The sequence below is a fragment of the Enoplosus armatus genome, chromosome 19 (assembly GCF_043641665.1).
Source record: "Enoplosus armatus isolate fEnoArm2 chromosome 19, fEnoArm2.hap1, whole genome shotgun sequence".
NCBI classification, from domain to species: domain Eukaryota; kingdom Metazoa; phylum Chordata; class Actinopteri; order Centrarchiformes; family Enoplosidae; genus Enoplosus; species Enoplosus armatus.
In genome coordinates this window covers 11744943-11767289 of record NC_092198.1, presented here as the reverse complement: position 1 = coordinate 11767289, position 22347 = coordinate 11744943, and the positions used below count along the sequence as shown (strand labels likewise).

Sequence of the window (22347 nt, the reverse complement as noted above, 5' to 3'; positions counted from 1 at the left end):
AGACCTCTGTAGCCCGCTCCTCATCTCTTGCTTGAGGCTTGAGGCCACATTAGCTGCTACTAACATGACACACCCAAATCTCCAACCAAACTGTCAGTGGTTGAGTTGCATTGTGGGTAATGTATGCATCAGGTTTTGACAAGGAAGCAGAATGTGTGGAATAAAAAAGATGATATCTCTTGTTCTGCTGCATCAATTTTGATACTTTTTTCTTTAAACCTGTCCATCATGAGTCAGAGGGGGGTGCAATGCTAAATAAGTACTCTTCAGAATTAAACCGCAGACTCTTCCTTTAGTATAAAATAAAAAGGACATCTTGTTGTTTTTTTGTGTTGTGAGTCTTATGAAAAAAAGTGGGAAATTTGTTTAAAACTTTATATTTTGTATTTTATACACTTTTGGAGAGTTTTTCCACAACACATAATATTTCCTGACACACAGATGCTCATTCAGTAGTCAACGGTGATTATACACTGCTGTGGTTGCATCCTTTATTCATCTTACATTGACATTTGCCCCTTGCAGCCTCCATAATTGGGGCTTGTTGGAAACAGACTAATATTAAAAGGATTTAGAATGATGTTTACATCACAGGAGGAATGTAATGTATAACCATTTATTCCAGATTTGAGCTCAATTAGAACTTTGTTTTTTAATATAAAAAGAGTCTAATCAATTTGCTGTCATGTGGCTGCTGTTTGGCACATAAAATGCTGTGCTGCGCCGTCTCCTGATGTCAAAACATCAGACTGGGTGACAGCTCTTAACCAAAAAGCCTACTGTGAACCTCTAAAATGTTTCCATTTGTACGTCCAGTTTCGGTCCTCTGAGTGCCAGTTTACAAATGCACCTCGAGGTTAGAGGATGTTTGCCATGGGATGGGCGCGGTAAATGTTATGACATCTAACTGAGAAGCTGTAAACTATATAAATAATCATACACACGGTCCATTAAAACGTCTGCAAAGGGGAATATTGCACAAAAAAGCTGATGCCTGAGATATGGTAATGTAAGTCTTCAAAGATGCAGAAAAAATGTTTTATTTATAATAAATCACTTTTGAAATGCCATCCAGGTTTTATTTGGGGAATTCAACCTGATGCATAATATTATTGTGGAAAACGGAAACAGCTAATTTAGTCTCCATGAGGAACTGTGTGCACTCATAACAGACTGAAAACACTTGTAATCAAAAAGTGATGAGGTCCTCACCTAGAACAAGTTACTGATTTATACACCCAGTACAGCCCATAATCTGCATTATAACTGAAATGGACAAATGTGTGAAACCACAGGTCACAACATGCAGCTGCACTGGCCTGAGTTTGACATGAAAGACCAATTACATTTCTCAACTGGGAGTCATAACAAGGCAAATTCTTGCATTATAAATGTTTCTTTATTTCCTTCTTTTTTTTCTGCAAATCACAGGGATTTTGGACAAAGCATGCTGTGATGAGGGATGCAACTAACGGTTATTTTTATTTTTGATTAATCTAATCTTATTTTCTCCATTATCCATAAAATGTCAATATAATGAAAAATGCTCAACACAATTTCCTAAAGGAGATGTCTTCAAATGTCTTGTTTTGTCTGACCAACAGTCCAAAACCCAAATATATTAAATTCAAAATGATACAAAACAGGAATTAAAATGATCAATCAATTATCAAAATAGTTGCTGATTCATTTTCTGTCGATCAATCGACTGAACTCTGTGATTAATCTTAATATTAAGAAGCATATTAACAGAATGAATGTGTGCTCCAGACACTCTGAACTGAACAAGGTGAATCTGCACACTGGACCCCCACGGGATGCTGTTATTGAAAGCCCATTCGCCAATAGCTGCCGGCAACTCCAGATCCCTAATGGTCCCATTTCATCCTCTGACTGTAACACTCAAACAGAAAATTATCTAAAAATTGACCACTCATCTTTAGACCCAACCCCTATACATTTCACACTCCTGATGTCCCACTGACAGGATCCAAACCTCTCTGTGCCAAATGTATCGACAGCCATCAATGTTAGACTTGATCAAATGCTACCGCACCCGTCAGAGGCCATCAGTGGTCAAGGCATCCTCATCGGCAGGATCTATCGTCTCTATTTACACAGTCCATCCTCTTTAAACTGTGCTATTGATCTTGGCCTAGGTCATGGAGGTTTGGCATCAAGGTAGGGGAGAGGTGGAGGGGTGGTGGATGGGAGACTAAGGACAGAGGAGGAAGAGAATAAGGACACAGAGGGGGAGGTTTCCCCTGGGTGTCTCTAGTGCCAGTTTCTTCTTATTTAGCATTTGACCCTGGTCTTGGCTTTACTGCTCAATGCGGCTGCCTTATTTTCAGCATATAGTCAATGGCTGCCAATATTTTGAATGAAGACTTGTCACTGCTCTTCAACAAAAGCTTAAAAATACTCTAAACAAACAGACTTGATCTATTTGAGGTCCAAGGTTTCATTTTTTTCTCAGCTGTTCTTTTCCTCCAAATTCCTTTTCTCGATTTTTGTAAGGTCGATATTAGAGTGAAAGACGATATCCAACAACAACCCAGTTTTCAGTTGCCCTGCCTTTCAAAATGTGACAGGTGCTCGGTAACGCCACACTCGCCATTCAATTATGGACATTTCTTGTGGTCGCCTGTTGCTGTCGTTATTTTACAGCTCCGCGCTTCAGCCCATTAGCAACACCGCTGCCGGAGCAGAGCCGGTAAACCATCTGGCCAGGCTCCTGAAACAGATAGCAGCCTCTTAATGGAGTGAAAAAGTAAAAGCAATTAATGTCACATTAGCACATCACTAATAAGGCCTGCCCTCCAGTATGCTGCAGCGAGAATAATCGGTTGGTTCAGACTGAGATGCATCCCAATAACACTTCGCTGTTAGCGCTGATACTGAGTGCTGGAAAAGGCCGTGTGAGGAGAATTAATTTCCACAAACAAATGAAACACTTTCAGGTCAACTGGTCATTCACATGGATTGTAAAGTCAATGTCAAGTTCTTTTTACAATATTTTTTAAACCTGCAATAATTGATTTTTTGGCCTCTTGGGGGCAGCGCAACAAGCTGTCACAACACTGACATACTGTCACCTCATAAACTTGATATGGTGAATGTGTTAGCAACATTAACATTCATTTGAAGTTGTGTGTGTGGCCACTTGGCGAATGTAAGTCCAATAGTCACTCTTCTTGTAGCTTTGTTTGTTGGACTCCTGGGAAAAACACGTGTTTACCACTACATCAGTGTAGTATGTTAGCATGTTAACATTTGCTAATTAGCACTAAACACAAAGTACATCTTAGGCCGAAGGGAATTCGTTTTGCAGGTATTTGCTCATAAGCTAAAATACTGTAAAAAGTTAAATTTTGACCTGATGATGGCGCTGGATGAAAAGTCAGAGGATCATCAAAGTTATTGCAGTTCATCCTGAGGGGGACATTAATGTGTCGACCAAATTCTTGCCAATCCATCTATTTGTTAGGCTATTGGACTGACCAACATCGCCATCCTTAGCATCACACTGCTTGGCTAAAAATATTCCTCATAGCTGCTTTAGAGTAAATAACCCCCCCCCCCCCCCCCACAATTGTCTTGTCTTGACACAAAAGTCTTTTGAATTACAGCTGCATATTGCTGCAAAAATAAGTAATACAACATCTGTTGTTATAACAAGACGTTATTCTCCTCATCAACAACCTACCAACTTATCTTTTTATACCAGGAAATTTTCTTTTGTGTTAAACAAGAATAGATGTAGTGTTTGGATTTTGTGGCAGCAAGATGTCGCCATATGGAACTCTAATCTGTGCTGAAAATTTGTTCCAAGTAAAACCATCCAAGATCCAAGCCCTCATGTTTTCTCTTGAGCACATTTACAATAGGTGTCATTCAGTTCTCCATAACAAACATGGCACCTCATGTAGCTGTGTGTGTCTTCCGGTCTCCCAGAATCCCCCACATTGTCGCTGTGACCTCCCTCACTTTCAGCTCTTGTCTTTGAACTGTAATTCAAACTTCACACAACAGCAGCCCCCGTCTCAAGAGCTTTCCCAAAAACAATACGCGTCCTCTCTGGCTTGAATGAGACTGGGGTTTTAAGATCTGGCTTAATTGTTGTCTTTTCCCTGTGTTTAATTATAAAAACACCAAAGCACTGTCATTGCTGCTGTCTAATTCCACCATGTTCCGCTAATTATGTTGTGTTAATAGAGGTTTTTCTGTTACGGCGTCACACTCATTAACTCAGCGGTGACACTGCCCTTAATTGGATAAAAGGCCATTAAGTCACTTTTCTTTGATTAAAATTATTGCTTCCTTATAAACATGAACCCTGACACTAACTGGTTCAAAGCACATGAAGCTACAGAAGACATAGCTTTCACCATGGTTTATATACAAAATGCTGTATATTGCCTTTTGTATTGGTTCTACTTTTCTGAAAGACATTAGCAAAATGTCTATCAAAAGTCTAAATGTTTTGTCTAAATTTGAAAAATCTTCTCATCACAGCAGCCAAACATACCAACACAAAGAAAAATGTGTCACTTGCTGCTGCATGCTCTTGTTGCAGATACATAGGTTTAATAAGGATCAGTCTGGAAAGAGAAACTCTACAAACCTCCAAAATGTCAGACACTGCGGTATCATCACTCACAGTAAATGGGCTTCCTTTCCCAGCGTCTCCCTTTGTCTTTTTTGTTGTGATCCTCCTGGGTCTGGAGCATGGCGGTGATGCTGTGAACTGATATGCAATTATTTAAAGCAGCTTGTAAAATACAAACTTTCAGTTCAACTAATGGAGCAACGGACTGATGCGTCTTTCCTAAGTCAGTGATTGAACCAAATCTATGTAGAATTCAGGTTATCCCATTTAAGGCAAAAGCCATTACAGTTGACCATGTTGTCAAATCAATAGCACTGCCTGCCACCACGTTTAAACATCTCAAAGTTAATATCAAGCAGACCTCTATTTAACATGAGGCCCAGCAAAGACAGAAAACAGACTGACACCACCACTGCTTTCCAATCCCCAGTACCCCTGTCCCCATACCCACACATGCCCTCAATTACCCTATGAGCACCACATGTGCAACATCATTAATAAGATCCACTAATAATGGTGGCGAGCTCCATTGGCCGTGAGTGAGATTTGACTAATTACTGTAATTGTATTGGAGTCATGCTCATTAAATATGAAAATTGTGTTCTGTGAAATGAATGGGGTTTCATGATCACTCTTGTATGGACAGGCAAGAAATAAATTAGAGAACAGTTTCTCGTTGCGCAATTAACTACAGCACACACGTCTACCTGCCACACCCCCCGGTCTGGTAATATAATGTGTGTGTGTGCGTGTGTGTGTATTTTTGTGGATGTTTGCCAGTTTGCCATTACTTGTTGCTTACGATTCTCTTTACACACACTGTATGCATGACCTGCTTGCCCATGAAATGTGGAAATGTTAATGTTGCACGGAGCATATAATTGCAATTGTAATGATTTTTTTATAGAGTTTTTCAGCTACATTTAATTCATTTTTTCATTTGATTTGATATTACTTGTACCTTATGACAAGTGTTTTCCCTTTTTTCTGGTATGGTTGCATTGTATGAATGAACATTGGACATGACAAGATGCACACCAAAATATTTACATAGACTAAAATGAACCTCTTATAGAAACCTTAAAATGCTGAATCTGTTTTTTTTTAATGGCTCTGCAACCTTATTGTGTGATCACTGTCACAGGTGTAGAAAGGCAAACCTGTTTGCAAGCGTGAGGTGTTAATCCATGTTTTATCAGGCATCCATGACATTTCTGGCCATAAGCAATTAGTGGTGAACAACTTCCAATCCAAACACACAACCGTCTCTTCCCTTGACACAACAGGATGTGCCTGTGACTCTTTACTGCAACTTTTGTACATACTTCTTTCTATCATCTCTGGGGATTTCAGCAGCTGTCAGGACTCCAGAGCCTAGACGACAGCATCTGGGAGTGGCTTCGTCCCAGAGGAGCGAAGCATCTTCTTTTTTTTTTCCCTCCCCCCTGTTTCTGCATGCTCAAGTTGTTTGAGAAATCTTGCAATGCAAATGTGGTACTTACCTTTACCGCCCAGCAACAAAACTGTGTCACACTCGGAGCGTTCTGTGAAAGCCCTGATTTTGTCTGAGGAGATGTAGAGGTGAGGAGAGGCAGGTAAACAAAGCATAATGTGGAGGTCAAATGCTAATGAGCGCTCCATTTGTTACGTCTGGCTCCCTCCAAAGGCAAAGTAACAACGTCAGAGGCACCCAGACATAATAAATCATCCAAATAAATTATAAACTAAGATTCCGAGAAGACTTCATAGTATTCATTGTGCCACCTCGAATGGATTTACAGCCTGATTTCACTCATGTGTCCTTATTTAAATTGTCCCATTTTAAGCTGCGTGCTTGAGACAGCAAGACGCTTGCAAGTCCATTTTCAGGCCTAACGCCCTGCCATATAATTTCCATCTGCTCATTGGTTAATAGGGTAAGACCAGAGAGAACCCCACTATGAACTGTAATGTAACTTGCTTCAGTCGAGATACAGACCATAATGCTGCAAGACTTGAACAGATGCAATGCCATGCGGGGTTTGCAGCTGTTGCGAGGCCTTAGAAAACCCACAGCTGCCCCCTCTCTGTCTGAGTCCCCAAGTAAAAGGAGACTGAAAGACGGACGTGACTGATGAGGTGATGAAAAATCCAAAGAGGCAGGTGGATGAGGAGTAACACAGGTAGCAGAGTGCACCATTTTAACGCATGATGTGAGCGTTTGTTTCTTCCCTGCACTCTCTGTACACCAGAGGTACCGTCACTCAGTCACTGTGGCCACCTATAGATGGCGCTCAATTCATTTTGAAAAACACTGGCCTTTCTCAGGGCTGTCCATCACAAATTGCCTCAGACTGCATGGTGGTGGGGATGAGCTGTGGAGAAAGGCACCCTTACCTGTCCTTGAGCCAGGCGACAGAGGGAAAAAAAAAAGAGTAGATTCAGCATGTATGTATGCTGTAGCCGGGAGCCATAAATCATGACCTTCTTCAATTTACACAGGGAGCATATTGATGGTTTCCTATCTCCTTCACTCACTTTCACCTAGTTACATTGTCTCAGACAACACCACTCTGGGTAACCATGACTGACACTTTACAGCCTATTCTCAGTGGACTCTCACCTCAGCCGCTGAATAATCCTCGCATGAAGCAAAGGAAGGAGTGTGAGCGTACGGTAGTGGAGCCGAAGCCGGTGGTGACAGTACAAGGTTGCACTAACAGTGTGATCATAGATTTTCTGAAAGAGGAAGGCAACAAGGTTGCCTGATTAACACACTGCAGTGTGACAGTGTCAATGCCCCTTCTTAAGCACAGACAGGCCTGATGACTGGTGACGATTTAAGGAGAATAAAACATGGTTTACAAGATGGAAAGTCACTCTGAGGACAGTGGGCCATAACCTAATTCCCTTCTACAAGACTGAAAACAGAGAAAAAAAACTAGTCGCAATCCTACGAGAGAAAAGCTGCAATGATGAGGAGTTCATGAGACAAGTGATTGTGTGTTTTCCTCTGTTTTTGAGCTTGAGCTTTTACTTTCCTTGCAGGTTATTTCTCAGCACTCCTTAATGAACAACACTTACATTCACTACACTAACATATTGGTAATGCTGACATACTGTGCAGAACAATCCACAAGTTAATATACAGTTGTTATTTCCAGCAGTAATATGGAGTGGCGGGCGTAGCTGTGCCAAGAGAATAAATAAAAAATGAAAAAGTGACAAGCCCATTTATATGTTTAATTCAATCTTCTGTTGAGAGATCTTTTCACTGGACATCATAGTTGATTTTGTTTAGGGGAATGGTTTGTGGCAGGCTGATTAAACACAGACTTACTCCCCCAACCCCCACACTGGCTGAAGTTGAAAGCCCAGTAAATGAAATGACTTCCACAGGATTGCACCACAAAGGAAGGGAGTGTGTCAGATGTGCATTCAGCCAGTGTTGCAGCCAACACAAGGTCAAACGGGACATTGTGTAGACAGCTAACCAACTGACAGTCGGGGCAGGAGGATGCCGTTACACCCCAAGGCACCATCTTGCTAAACATACAAGTGCATAGGAGACGCACACATACATGATTGCTCATTCCAGGCACCGTTTGACTGTACATTTCTTATCCTGAGATCAGTAAGGGCATGAAATTACTATTAGTATTCACTACTATTTTGTTGATATCCATTGAATAAAAAAAATGGACTGTTCAGATAATATGGAATAGCTAAAAGCAACAGCACATTACAGAAAATCATTTAAAAGTGACTTTATATTACATACAAGTGGACAAGAGAACTAACAGCCTGTTTTGCTTTGGCGAGAATGACTTACTGTCAAAGAGAAAGACAAATCTTTGCTTCTTTTGAAACCCTTACAGTATATAGAAAGTTTAGAAAGTAATTTATAATTTTAAAACTAACCTGACAACTGTTTTTTTGTGAGGGTTGGGGTTAGGATCAGACGAAGACCACTGTGTAGAATAAACGACACAGCAGTGTGTGGGTATTTATTTTTCTCTTTTTTGATATCCATAAACAACCTAGTAATCCCGAAGAAAAAGATAATATATTAAATTAACCTTGTCAGTAAATATGATTCGAACCTAGCGAGTCTTTGTAGATGGATTCCTCTGCATGCTTGTTGACTTGAAGATATTTAAAGAAATAATTTGCAGTGATTACATAAACCATGTGATTTTATTGTCACTGTACATTCAGTGCACTGTTAGATCTGACTCACTCCAAAAAAAGCATATATTTACACATGGGTACATTTGGCATGAACACAACAAAAGAAAACACAAGAAAATGCCACACAATACTGTCCAGTGAAACCCAGCTGTTGGCTTTTTGCTTCTCCAACATTTTCACATTTTTTCCCCCCTTTTTCTCACCAGGACTGTGAACTTGTGTGCATAGTTACCCTGTCCTGTTCCGAGCATGGGTGTTAAGTTTATAATTAAAATGAACCAAAGCTCCCTTTTAGCTTGATCATATATCACAATTGCTAACATATTCCTTTTGAGGGGAGTAAACCTCTTGGGTAATCACATGTCTACGGTGCATACACCTAGCAGGGTCCTTTATACGCCGCGGCCAGGGAGGTTCCTCCATGTTTTATGTAAATCTCGTCATCTCAGAGTGCACGGAGATAAGATAAGTCCGCAAATGGAACAGCGAATAAGCAGCTTTCTCCTCCGAGGAATGTGCTCCCCAATTGCAGTAGGTTCATCTACATTTTTTTTAATACCCAGTCAGTGATGTCACTTTATTTCTGTGCCACTGATTCCCAGGAGGAACCCATGGCCCGTTTCCAAACCCAGTGTAATTTTCAAAATATGAATTGAGGTATAGGGTCTAGACTCCTTCACTCGCTATACGTCCTGCTGTGCTGATAACCAAAATCGACGATAACACAGAATGTGCGTTTCAGCAGTGAGAGACACAAAGACAAAAGCAAATAGGAGAGTATCCCACCTTAGACCAAATATAACTCACTTATTATTCTCATTTGACTCAGTACAGTGATTTATATTACACAGCTATTCAGGTGGGCTCTAAATTTGTGTTGAAGTTGCTAATACATCATGGGAAATTAATTCAGCGGGCAACTTAAACATATGATCATAGTTATATCGACGCACAGCAGCTACAGTATAGTACAGTGAAAAATGCACAATACGTTTGCAGTGTACGGCACTGTACAGCATGTCCACGTTGTAAACAAAGCACAACTAAATGTCAGTCTGATGCTCCACAACACAAGGAACATAGGTGGCCATATTTGCCTTGCATAGCCCAGTGATCGCTCTGTTATGAAACTATTACAGACACCCATGAAATCGCCTTTGTAAAGGTTTAGACAAACCCTCCCCACTGTCAACCGAAATAAAACGTCTCTTGTCCCCAAGGTAGAGCCAAAGCAGAGATTTAATTGCTCCATTTCTATTGAGAATTTCAGCTTAGGAGACAATTAGAATTAATTGGATGCAGTAGAACCGTTTTAGAACTCTGAAAATAAATTAAGCATTTTTCTTTTATTTTCTTATATTAATTTGAGAAGAAGGGAAAGTTAGGAAACAATTATCCGCCATCAGGCTTCAAAGTGCACAGAGGAGGTATGTGAAGGAACTCTGGTCAGTTGTGTCAAGTTTTTCACACAGCCAGCACAACATGAACTGGTGGAGTGTATTGAAACACTCTCCTTTAACCATCATAACACGACAAACGTCACTTTTTCACGGTAGTTTCAGCTCTTAGTTTGACTACAGGGCGACACTGGTGTCTCACAGAGTCTCATACCGACAAAGAGATGTTTAATCAATGCACATATTGTCTGAACAAAAAATGATGAAAGATTTTACTCTTGTTCAGCTGTTATCGCCACCATTGTGGGTTTAGAGGATGCTCTAAATGAATAGCAGAATTAATAATACACTGTGAATAACATCCTTATTTCACTGGCCGGCTCAAAATGCAGCAGTGTCATCAGTGTTACTGGTATTTGAAGACTCTACGCTTTGGTTCGCTACTGTACAGAGGTGATACATCCCTCACTTCAATTGGGGATGGATTAGCTGGTTACACATTTAGGGAAGTGCATCATGGGAATTATATTCTCTATTGTACTGGGTTATAATTATCTATGCATTACATTACAGTGAATCAATAGCATCTGCTCCTGTGGGGATCTTTTAAAGTGTAGAAACTGGCCCATGTCTGTAGTTACTGGTCGCTTTACGTTTTTCTTCTTGTTTGGGCAGAAGCTAATGGCACTTGACACTTTAAAGACACTACTGCTTTAAAGTGTTCATAAGGGACAATATCTGTCTCACTAAAACTCTAAGAGCAGCTGTTACTATCTATTATTGTATTATTTTGACCTTATGATAACATGTTCATAACTGTCTCACGTTATTCGGATTTCTTTCTTTTAATAATTTGGCAACTGGTTTATGATTTGATAGATATCATGCTATGAAGGTCTACTATCACTTCTGCAATATACAGAATTATTATCTTAGTTTGTGAACCTCAGTGTGTCAGAGTTTGTAGAAATGTACATACAGCGCCAGTCTGAATGATTGGCACCTTCATTAATCTGAGGTCTGATGTATTCTGTCATTATTGTTGTTTCACTTAAGAGGGTTTCAAGTTCTTTTCCGAAACACAAGTGTCATTATATTGTTGCGCAAAAACTGTTTGGATATAACACTATAACAGAGGTTTAAATGTTTTAAAATGGCCATCTTAATTAATTTACTTTAATTTAAATGATCAAGGAGAGTGCATTAGCTCTACTTGAACTTGCCACCCTGAAACTGATACCCTGATAGACCACAGGGATAAAAGGGGAATCATATTATCCGTCAAGTATCAGCTGTGGCAGTTATGTGTACTTGAAAACATCTCTATTGGCTGTCTATGTATGGGTGAGTTTTGGCCTTGCTGATTTGGCAATTGTCCTAAAAGCCATCCATGATGACATGAAGCCTTTGTTAATGTGTTAATGAGTTATTTTAAAATCAGAACGTAAAACATCTCAATTTTATTGCCCAGCGACAGCAAAGTCAAAGTTTCTCTTCTCAGAGTCACAATATTAAACCTGTAGTCCACGCTGAACAAAATACAGGATCATAAAAACTGTTTAATGTTTAGATGCGTGAGGCTAGCATACAGACTTTGGTATCACATATGACTTTGACCAAAAATAAACAAAGGGCTAATGACATTAGCTGTCAATATAGTGACACTTGTTGTTTGAGAATACAACCTAAACAAAAAGGGAGGGGGTACAAGGAAAAGCAAAACCTATACAATATATTGCAATCTAATACATCACAAACTATAGAAAAATGACCAGAGCGTTGACTCAGCATGTCTGACACAAACTGAATTATAAACTTCACAAAGGTAGTATTTATTGCCGGGCTATCAGGTTGCATTAAGGAGCAGATTAGATTGCATTAAATTGCATAGATGTTGCCGTTATTGTGTCCTTTACCTGTATTTAAATAAAAATAAACCTTTTTTTAAACAAGCCATACAAGTTTAGGTTAAAAATTCTCAGCACAGAATATAGCTTATCGTGTGTTTTTTTCACAGTATGCTTAGTTGCCAATATTCATGTATGACAGTGAACACAGAGGAGTGAGGAGGGGGTTTAGTCACTATAAGCAAAAACCACCGACTGAGACTCAGACGCTACCAGACAGAGCTTGCTAGAGCAATACCCATTATTGCCATGTTATTCATAGATGCTTAGTGCAAACTCTTTGTGAACTATGATCACCAGCCAACCATTGTCCTTCTGGAAGCACCGAGTTGACTAAAACGGCTGAGTCGATGAAGCTACTACGAGGTAAATATTACGAGGAAATCGAGCTTCTTGCTTTCTTTGATGACGAATATAAGAATATGTCTGACAATTCTCCCCCCCAGCCCAGTGCAATTTCACACAATATACAGTACACATATTATATGTAGACCAGTTAGAGACTATTGCTTTAACAACTGAGATTAGAAAATATGAAAGGAAGAAACAAAAACACGAAATGTGGCTACGTAGCCGTACAGTTCTTTAGGACATTTATATTAACACACTTCCATTTGGAGATGAAAATAAGATAAGAAACAAATTCACAGAAGCTTCAGGTGATATAGAGCAATGGGTCTCTGGTTATAACAAGACCTCGGTTGCCTGATTTCTGTACACAACATCTTTATATACATCATCATGATCCCATGTCAATCAGGTTGATATTCACCCTTTTTAAAACCATCTCAAGTCCCTTTTTCCTTTTATGTTTATTACCATTTAAAAGTGTTAAAATGACTCAGTAGTCCAAGCTTCATCCTTTTTACTGTCAATTGGCACACCACCTTTTATTTTTTACGGGCTGTCCTTCGCCTCCCATTGGGTGATGCAGCTGTCTGTCAAACATCTGGCCCAGGTGTCAAGCCTTGGCCTCCAACATCTCGAGGAATAGTTTGTGCATGGGGACTTTGCCCTGCATTTTGATGCTGTAGAAGTGCTGAACGGCCTTGGTGGCGGTCTGGCGGAGCAGAGGCAGCGTCATTAGCAGCTTGCCTGCCCGTCGAGGGTCCTCTGGATGCTGGGAGCCCTCAAAGTCCTGCAGAGCCTCATGGAGAGAATCCTGGAGCCTTTGGACTGCCTCGATATTCTCTATGTGCATGGAGTCTGGAGGAAGAAGGGTGGTGGAGAAGGATGGAAGGAAGAAAGAAAATGTATATTTTAAAGCTACACATTAAAGGACAAATGTATTCAATTAAAAGCAAACATTTTCTATTGATCTGCAATATGATAAAATATCTACAGCTGCAACAACCACTTGCTGTTTTGCAGCTTTAAATTCTGCAGCCTGTCTTTGCAAACATGCAATTTTAGAGAGAGGTTTTCTCGTGTTAGTGGTTAATGACGCTCCTTAAATAAATGCCTGTGCGTGGCCAGGACTCTAGGGAGAGAGAGGGAGAGGTACTGTAGGTCTGTATAAATATATGGTGGGACAGGAAAAAGATTCATTTCTTTTGGTATCATGGACCACATACATCCCCCCCTGCTAATGAATTCAGATGGCTGCATTACTAGCATATCGTTCAGCTGAATGATGGCGGCAGATGGCCTTCATTTCCATAAGAAAGAGCAGTTGGCCCCCTTATGTATAGGCTCTAAAATAAAACCAGTTGAGACTTATTAAAAACTGCTCTCTATGTGTAAGTCTACAAGTTAGGAAAAAAACAGGCTTGTCCTCCAAAGGACAAGCTGACAGAGTGTTTTAATGGACAAGCAGTGGTTTGCATTCAGCCAATTTCACTGCACAGACTTCTAGTGTCAGGTCTAATCTCTGCGTGTATCATATCCACAATTCATTAACTGATGGATACAATGGTGCACAACAAAATGTAGATTCAATTCAGCATTATAATTGAATCCAAACAATTCATCTTGGTATACCTAACAGAACAAGATGGACTCATCTCGTCCTAAATGCACTGTATTACTAAAGCTAAACCAAACGTGGCTGCTGATTGAAGCGTGTGAGTGAATTAGATCAGCTCTGCTATGTGTCGTGAAAGTTGCGGAGTGAAGTGAGACCGTGTACAAACATGTAAATGAGGCAGAAAAAAGGAAAGTACAAGGCTAATTATGTTCCTAACTGACTGATTAAGTCTCTTTTACCAGTCGCCTTCTGTGTAAATTGCGTTTCTATCTTGGGAAATTAACTAGGCTATGTGGACCGCACATGTGTTCCAGCGCTCTTCATTTGAAACCTTCATGTTAATACTGATCTGATCCTCGTTTGGCTGTGCGAGTATGTGTGTGTGTGTGTGTGTGTGTGTGTGTGTGTGAAGCAGAGAGAAGAGGAGGAGGAGAGGGAAAGAGAGAATATGTTTTAAAATGTGTGTCAGTGTGTGTGTGTTGGAGGAGGTTAGGGGCGGAATGCAAAACTAACTTTGAAGAAACAATTTCCATGTAATCCGTCAGCAGCCTGGCGTCAATCCCGTCGATACTCCGCTAATTACAAAATCAATGGCCATGAATTTCCACAGCTGTCACACCCACAGGACCCCTGGAGCCGAAGCTCTCCGAGACTGTGTTCAAACGAGCCGAAGCTGCCCTCTCGCCCTCCCTGAGCCTCCCCCTCAACCCCTGCCTTCCACTCTCACACTTCTCCCTTACCTTTACATCCCCGTCTTTCCATCACCCGCCCCTTCCCTCCAGCCCTCCCGTTTATCCGCCCCTCTCTTCCCCATGGAGAGTTTGTCATCAGAAGACTAAAGCTCTGGGCTCAGCATTTTTCATTTTTCAGTCAGGCAGGAGAAAAGACTCCTAACAGGCATTGATTAGTGGGGGACAGGCCCGGCCTCATGAAAAGCAAACTGTCGATACGGGCGCAGCATCTTCACATTGGAACAAACGAGGCCCGTCGCTCCCCAACGCTCATTCCACTCCACTTAACACATTTTATTGACAGCCCCTGTTTTCCTAATGAAATGCTAAATATATCTCCCTCGGCTGTGGCGCGCTGGCAGCTACTGTTATGGAGATGGAGAGAATGAGAGCGCAATGTGACAGTCACTCACCAACACACACACACACACACACACGTATGTGCACGCAAATTAAAATATAGATACACACACACACACTCACACTTCGGGAGTGTTAAATTAAACAACCATGCCTCTGACCTTTTTGTCCCCTCTTATCAGGTATCCTTCATTGTGGAAGCGATCGGCTCACCAGATACAGACAACCACTTGGCATTTTTTTGTTTTATTTCTTTGTTTGCTTTAATGAAATGCCAACTATGTAGATTTATTTTAGATTTAACATAGAGATGCAAACTAAAGGCAAACTAAAGGGATATTTGGCCAAAGTTCTTGATGATACCTTTAGATATATCATTTTTTTATTTTAAGTAATCTAATGTACCCACTCAATATTCTACAGTGTAAGCTGTAAAATCTTCTATTGTATGGTTTCTTTAATTTCTACTTTCAGAAGCTTTACGGTTGAAAAAATGTTATTCCACATTGTTTGACAGTAGAATAAGATTTTGTTTATATCCTGTATCATCTTGTATATAAAGTTTACACAGAGTGAAAAGACCCAAGACACAAATCAAAGGAAAGATGATGATTATGATGATGTCTTTTCCCCAAAATTCAGCCAAAAGTATTTTTTTTGTAAACTTTGTAAACCTCCACTAGAATTTAAAATAAAGGTCTGTGGGTTTGAGCAGTGTTTGGCTGCACTGCATGAGTTTATGCTGACTAACAGTGGGATTGAGGAGGTTAACTGTACCTGAGTTGGCGAGGGCGATGGCTTTGAGCGTGACAAACTCCTCCTTCTCCATGCGCAGCTTCTTGTAGCGTCGGACCAGCGGCAGGATGGCGACGTGCAGGTCCAGCAGGCCCGAGATCCTCGCCTGCTCCTCGTCCACCACGTAGTCCTCTGCGTACACGATCTCGTCCTCGCAGGGCAGCGAGCGAAACACGATGCTCAGCACCAGGATCTCCATCCAGGCGCTCTGCAGTAGACTCATCTGGTCTGCCAGCGAGAGAGTGGAAAAACCTGCAGAATTAAAAAACAAAATGTGTTATTTTTTGGAGGTTTTCTCTCCAGGTATTGCTGTGCACTCACACTGTATAACCACATGACAAATCATGACATCAACCCATTAACCTCACTGCACTGTAATTGGCCGTCTCAGGTCCTCCATATGTTTTATGGGCTGTGTATATAACACTGCATAATCCCCAGAGAAGTCCAACTTGAAACAGAGGCCGATGACTGTATGTGGTGGCTTAAGGGGAGAATATAAATCAGTCAAGAGTAGAGGCCTTTGAAACATGAGCCAGGGCTGCTTCAACCATCAACCGTCAGTCCTTCTGCAGCCTTGTACATAAGCACATGAGACACCGCTTAGAGAGGACAAATCCTCTCTTAAACCTAACCACCTCCTAATTCTCCGCATGGAAAGAACACAAAATGAAATTTTCCTCATAACAAAAAAAATGTACTCTGGATTTTAAAACTGACTGAAATTAAAGTGGCCTCAGTCACTCGACCCTTATTTCTGGTTTGTGTCACCATCTGTCATAATGTGAATATATCCATCAAACTTAAATGAGACGTAAAACTCTTCTCAAATACAGTGGGCTTCATTCCTCAAACCTTTTTTGGCTTCATCGGGGTAGTTTCTTTACACAGGGTTAATCAGTTAGTCACAGGAATGTCCAAGGAGGACACAATTAAAAGGCATTTTGGGTTCATAATTATATCATTTAAGCCTGACAGGTTTAAACAAGGAGCTCTATTTGACGCCATTTTTGGTTGAGTTTGTTCTCAAAAAACAAGAAATTCTACTAAAATGATTTTCAGTTGAAGGACGGATATGTTGAGGTCACCAGTAGATTGTGTGAGAAATTATTTATCGTAGACATTACAGAGTGACTTAGTGGTTTTATGATGGAATATATTTCCAACAAAAGGTGATGGGGAGGTGGTCCAAGACAACAAATACGTGAACATATTCCACCTGATAGACACCTTCTTGATTCTTTTGTCTCTTCTGTGTGCAACCTTGTGAATTCAGGGTAACAATTCATCCAAAGATCTCGAGGTCGACCCATCAACTCTCTTCTCTAACGCTCACACACACCACATCAAACAGGCAGACATCTGAAAGGACCTCGAGCACCACAATACCTTTCACCACTCTATAGTGAATAGGAAGGTGATTGGGGGTATTGACCAGGGCCTTGAACCCACCACTCTGCTTACTTAAATCGGAGGTTGAATGGACAGGAATGGGGCAGGTTGACTTAAAAAGAGGTCCTCTGGTCCTTATCAAGCAAATAGAGAAACGACGGGGAGAGAGAGAGAGAAAAGAGTGCTGGGGGTGTCATTGATTAGTAGATTGTAATCAGTCCACCAAATGCGAAAGGGAGATCGATCCAAGCCTCAGATCCGACAAACAGACAGCTGATGGAGGACATCCGGTACACGTTTTGTTTTGTTTTTTGGGGGGGGGGGGGGGGGGGGGGGGGGGGCTATGGCTGAATGTAGATACTGTAGGCTGCACCAGGAATTCATTAATTTACTCTCCATCGCCAAAAGACACTTTTACAAGAAAATGAATGGCTTTAATCCTGTAAGGTGTATTTAGAACAATGAGGGAGGACCAATGACTATACTTGTGACATGTCTGGAAAAAAACGAGTGAGCTTGGAAAAGCTGTTGGAGTTGCACTGGAGCATTGACTCACACATAAAATAATGCTTATTACCAGTGTTTAACACATCAAACGTCTCATAAGGTTAATAAATCGGTTTCATACCACCTTTTATGCTTGGGGAACCGTTTCTTTTGTCATGTGCGCAGTTTTTTCTTTTTTTGCAATACTACTTTCCTTCACACATTTTGTGAAAGAACCGTCACCCTCCTCAGCTGTCTCCTCCTTTTGCTCATCATTCTTTTCTTTTCCGCAGCCTGTATCTTTTTTTTTCTTTCCACTCAATTTACTGAAGCGATGGAGTGACTTCCTGGCTCCCCGGGGGTCGCCCCGGAGCTTCAGGTGCGTCGCCCGGAGGCGGCTGAGTTAAGTGTCGCTGTGGAGGGTGATTCCCCCTGATGAAATATCAATATTTCACCCTACTGATTTACTGCCGTTTGACCAAACATGACACAATATTGAGCAAACTGGGGAATGTCTACGTTTCTGTCTCTGCAGTTTTCTCCCTTTGTGATGACAAAAAGCATGAACAGAGACAAGGTTTACCACCGGTTTCCACTGCACTGTAAGAAAAGGAATTATTATCTACTATTTGGCTCTACAAAAGCAAAGAGAAGTCAAGGAGAAATTAAGGAATTTAAAACTGTGTATGTAATGCCTTTATTTTATACCTTTTAAGGCTGAATATAAAGAAATACTACAGGATGCCTTAAATATGCAGATAAAACACTGGACAATCTTTAGCAAAGCCATGGGGACAGAATCTACAAATAAAGTGTTTTTTCAGCTCTCTTGTCATTTTAAACTAGTTTGTCTGAAAAAGTAAACCAGATTTTACAGCTAATTATGCATTTCAATGGGATGGTGTTTTTTTATACAGTAAATACAACCCTTTCTCCTAGAAATTATGTTCATATACATTAATTCACAGCAGCATTTGAAAGAAAGAAATGTAAAGAAGTCTGGATTACATTTTCTATCAATCTAATGAGTAAACATTGTTAATTTACATATTGGCCAAGTTGCAAAACATTAATACTGAACGTATTGGCAGAATGTTCAAACATATTTCCACTCAACGCATGTTATAAACTTTTTTTTAAAACTTTATTATTTTTTTATTGTTTTTAGGCACTCATAGCACTTGGGTATGGTATGGGAAAGATGATAGTCTTGGTTAATATTGAAAAAGTCAAAATTGACTGAGGCACGACCTTAAGCAAAGTGTTTTTGTTGCCTAAATCTGTCTACAGTGTCAAGGTCCATCTTGTCGCACGATTAAGGGATTAATTTGAAAATCAATTCTAGTTACTAGGACTGTAGATCTACATGTAACACCCCACGATGTTACAGCTCGTACTGAACCACTGTGCCACATGATTTAACATTACACCACGTGTCTATTTCTATAAAAGGTAACATACCGTTAGATGTTAGTGATTGTTTGCAGAGAAGAGAAGTGCTCTGGCAACAGTCTATGCAACAGTACAGTACAGGTACAGATCAGATAAGTAATTGAATCCCTATTCAGTACAATGAAGAGACTGAGTGGCTGGCAGTGAAGCTTGAAGCTGTCATTGAGAGCCAGGTCTAAAACAGACAGCAGTTCACTCTCTATTCATTTAGTATCATTACAGGCCTCCTAAGAGCCCTAATGGGCCTAATAAAAAGACAGAGGTAATAATGAGACTAGAGGGCCCTATATGAGCAGGAGGAGTAGGAGGGGGAGAGCCAGGGGAACGGGAGAACAAGGAAGCCACAGAGTGTGTGTGAAAGATATGATGGCAGAGCGAGTGTGTGTGTGAGTGGCAGAGAAAAAGAGAGGAAAGAGGAAGAAAGCGATGCGCTGAACTGGGTGAACGTTAAATACCAGAGGGCGCTGAATGCTGTTGGCTGGAATATAAATCTACACATGTTGTGTGCACTTGCATGTCTGAAATGGTGTGTGTGTGATAACAGCTGCTCAAATTAGTGGCCACCTCTGACCCTCTGACAACCGTGCAACCATTCTGTTTCCATTTTCATGACAGTGTGTGTCACATCCAATCAATGGCTGCCTAGTGATGAGTTATATCCTCGCAAACATGTTCAACTTCTGCTACAAACGCACAGGAAAACATGTCTCCTTACAGTTTGGGTTTTGAAGGCAAAGTGTGTTTTATTTTTAGAGCTTCTACTTCATATTTACATAAAAAGCAAACTTGTGCACATCAAAGTACATCATAGTAGGTTGTCCTGAGCTCTGCTACTCTCCACAAATATTTAAGCCTTCAAAATGACAACAACAGAAAACCTATTCAGCGTTGCATGTTTCCCCCCAGGTCTCCACAACTGGATGTTGAAGGACTTTTACATTAATGGAGCGATCTGCGGTAATGACTCTTATTACCTCATCGTTAAGGCCATTTGCGCAGTGGGCTATGAGTGTAATGGTGGGAGTGGACTGTTAAACTGTAGGGACCCCTTTTGTCTTAATCGTTACTTGGTGACACTCTGACCCGGTGGCCCCGGGTAAAATGTCCCCAGAGTGTCACATGCCCCTTTAATAACTCTGTCAGATCTGGATTTAGATCTTCATAGCACACAAGATCAATAGTTATACGCTGAGATACGAGATTGAGGTACAAAAATATGACTATATGTAAATTTCTTGAATTCATTTCTGCGCCCCTGTAGCCATGATTAAATTGAAGAATTTGATTGTAGATACATCTGGTCTCAAATATCAGGTCAGTGATGCTCCTTTTGTCCCCCAGAGCTCCAAACTGGTGAGATGGCACCCTTGCCTCATACCCTAGCGCCCATTCAAAGCCAAATCTCTGAATCAGACCACACAGCCCCCCAGTATCTTTGCAAAGTCAACCCTCTGAGGTTCCCAGGTCAGGTTTGGGATCAACACACCTTCAGCCACTCCAAATTGCATTAATTATGGTGTCAAGCGTATATCTGATCGGCAATTACAGCTAATCCTAGACAGACCAGAGAGCTAAGTAGGTAATGTTGTAGGAAAATCTGCAGCTGCTATGTTTAGTTGTCTAGTTGCAGGAGAAAATAATTTACTACCTGACACTGCGTTATGGTTGACTATATTATTTTGATAATTGATTGATCGTTTCAGTAGTTTTTCAAGCAAAAACTTCAAGAACTGTTGGCTCCAGATCCTCAAATGTGAGGATTTGCTGCTTTTCTTTGTTTCATATCATTGCAAATTAAATATCTTTGGGTTTTGTACTGTTATTGGGACCAAACACAGCACTTGAAGACGTCTTGTGCTTTGTAAAATTGTGATAGACATTTAATTGATTAATTGAGAAAATAACTGGCAGTTAATTGATTTATTGCAGCGCTACATGGCATTCAAACATGTTGAATTGAGTTGAATTGGCCACATGTGCAATTTTGTACATACTATACTTGATTCTTGATTGGATCAATAAGATGTATCTGCTTTGAGTCCAACCTGCTCTCCCTTTAAACATACTGAGGCCCAAAGTGTCTGTTTCAACTGATAGAGATGAAAAGAAAAGCAGATCTCAGAACATTTGCATAACAAGTCTTATTTAAAGAATTTGTCAACAAGGAGCAGGGAAATCCATCAGTATTTCTAAATAAATCAATTTCACAATAGGCCCTGTGTAGTCTCCTTAAGTAAGTAAGAGGATTGCTTTCTTTAAGTCTGGGATTGAAATGGAATACATTGACATAGGGGCGGATCCCCCAACCCCCCCCTCAGACTCTCCCACCCTACCCAGTCAAATCAAAGGTTTCAGCTGCTCTTTATTGATTAGTTTTTAGAATATGGGACTAGCTTCTCCCTTAGGTGCAGATGAGTAGCAGATGTTAATTATCCTGTGTGTGTGCATGAATGTGTGTGTGTGTGTGTGTGTGGGGGGGGGTGTTTATGTATGTGTCGGTGAACTACTTCAGTAATCTCATGCTGTATTCGTTTCTGCAAATTAAAGTACAAATGTGGGGTTACTTCCACGCTTTACCAACAGAACAAGAACTTTAGATTACTACATTAGAAGTAGATTTCTTAAGTAAGTACTGAAATGTTGAAAATGTCAAATTAAGAAATAAATAGGTTCTGAAACTCATATCCCAGAGAACACAGTCATTCATTAGCAGTCGTGTCTCTCTACCTGGGATATGTTTTGCCCAGCCGATGATGACGACCAGTTCGCGGTCGGCCAGGTCGCACAGCGTGGTCAGGGCCTTGATGTCTCCGTCGGGCATGGTGGGGTCAGGCATGGCATAGATCTTCTCTGGCTCCACCACCAACAGATGGGAAACGATCTTCGTCACTGAAAGGAGGGAAGGAAGGAGGCAGAAATGGAGAGAGAGGAGAGAGAGAAATGTGTGAGACAATTTGAGGCAACAGCATGTACAGATTTCTTTTTTTGAAGAAGATAACAAACACGTAGGCTGGATTATGCTGGGACACAAACATTACAACTAATAAATTAATAAATAATACAAGTGTTAATTTAAAATATC

The 22347-nt window shown here is 40.7% G+C and overlaps 1 protein-coding gene across 1 annotated transcript in view; it reads right to left on the bottom strand.

The window, feature by feature from the left end:
- Positions 1–13044: 13044 nt before the first annotated feature.
- Positions 13045–22347, bottom strand: part of LOC139301937 (steroid hormone receptor ERR2-like) — a 33643-nt gene continuing 24340 nt past the window's right edge. The window contains exons 5-7 of the mRNA XM_070925457.1: positions 21993–22154; positions 15918–16187; positions 13045–13289 (exon numbers count right to left, since the gene is read on the bottom strand). Of these exons, the coding sequence (XP_070781558.1) occupies positions 13045–13289; positions 15918–16187; positions 21993–22154 (677 nt within the window). The remainder of the gene's footprint in view (positions 13290–15917; positions 16188–21992; positions 22155–22347) is intronic.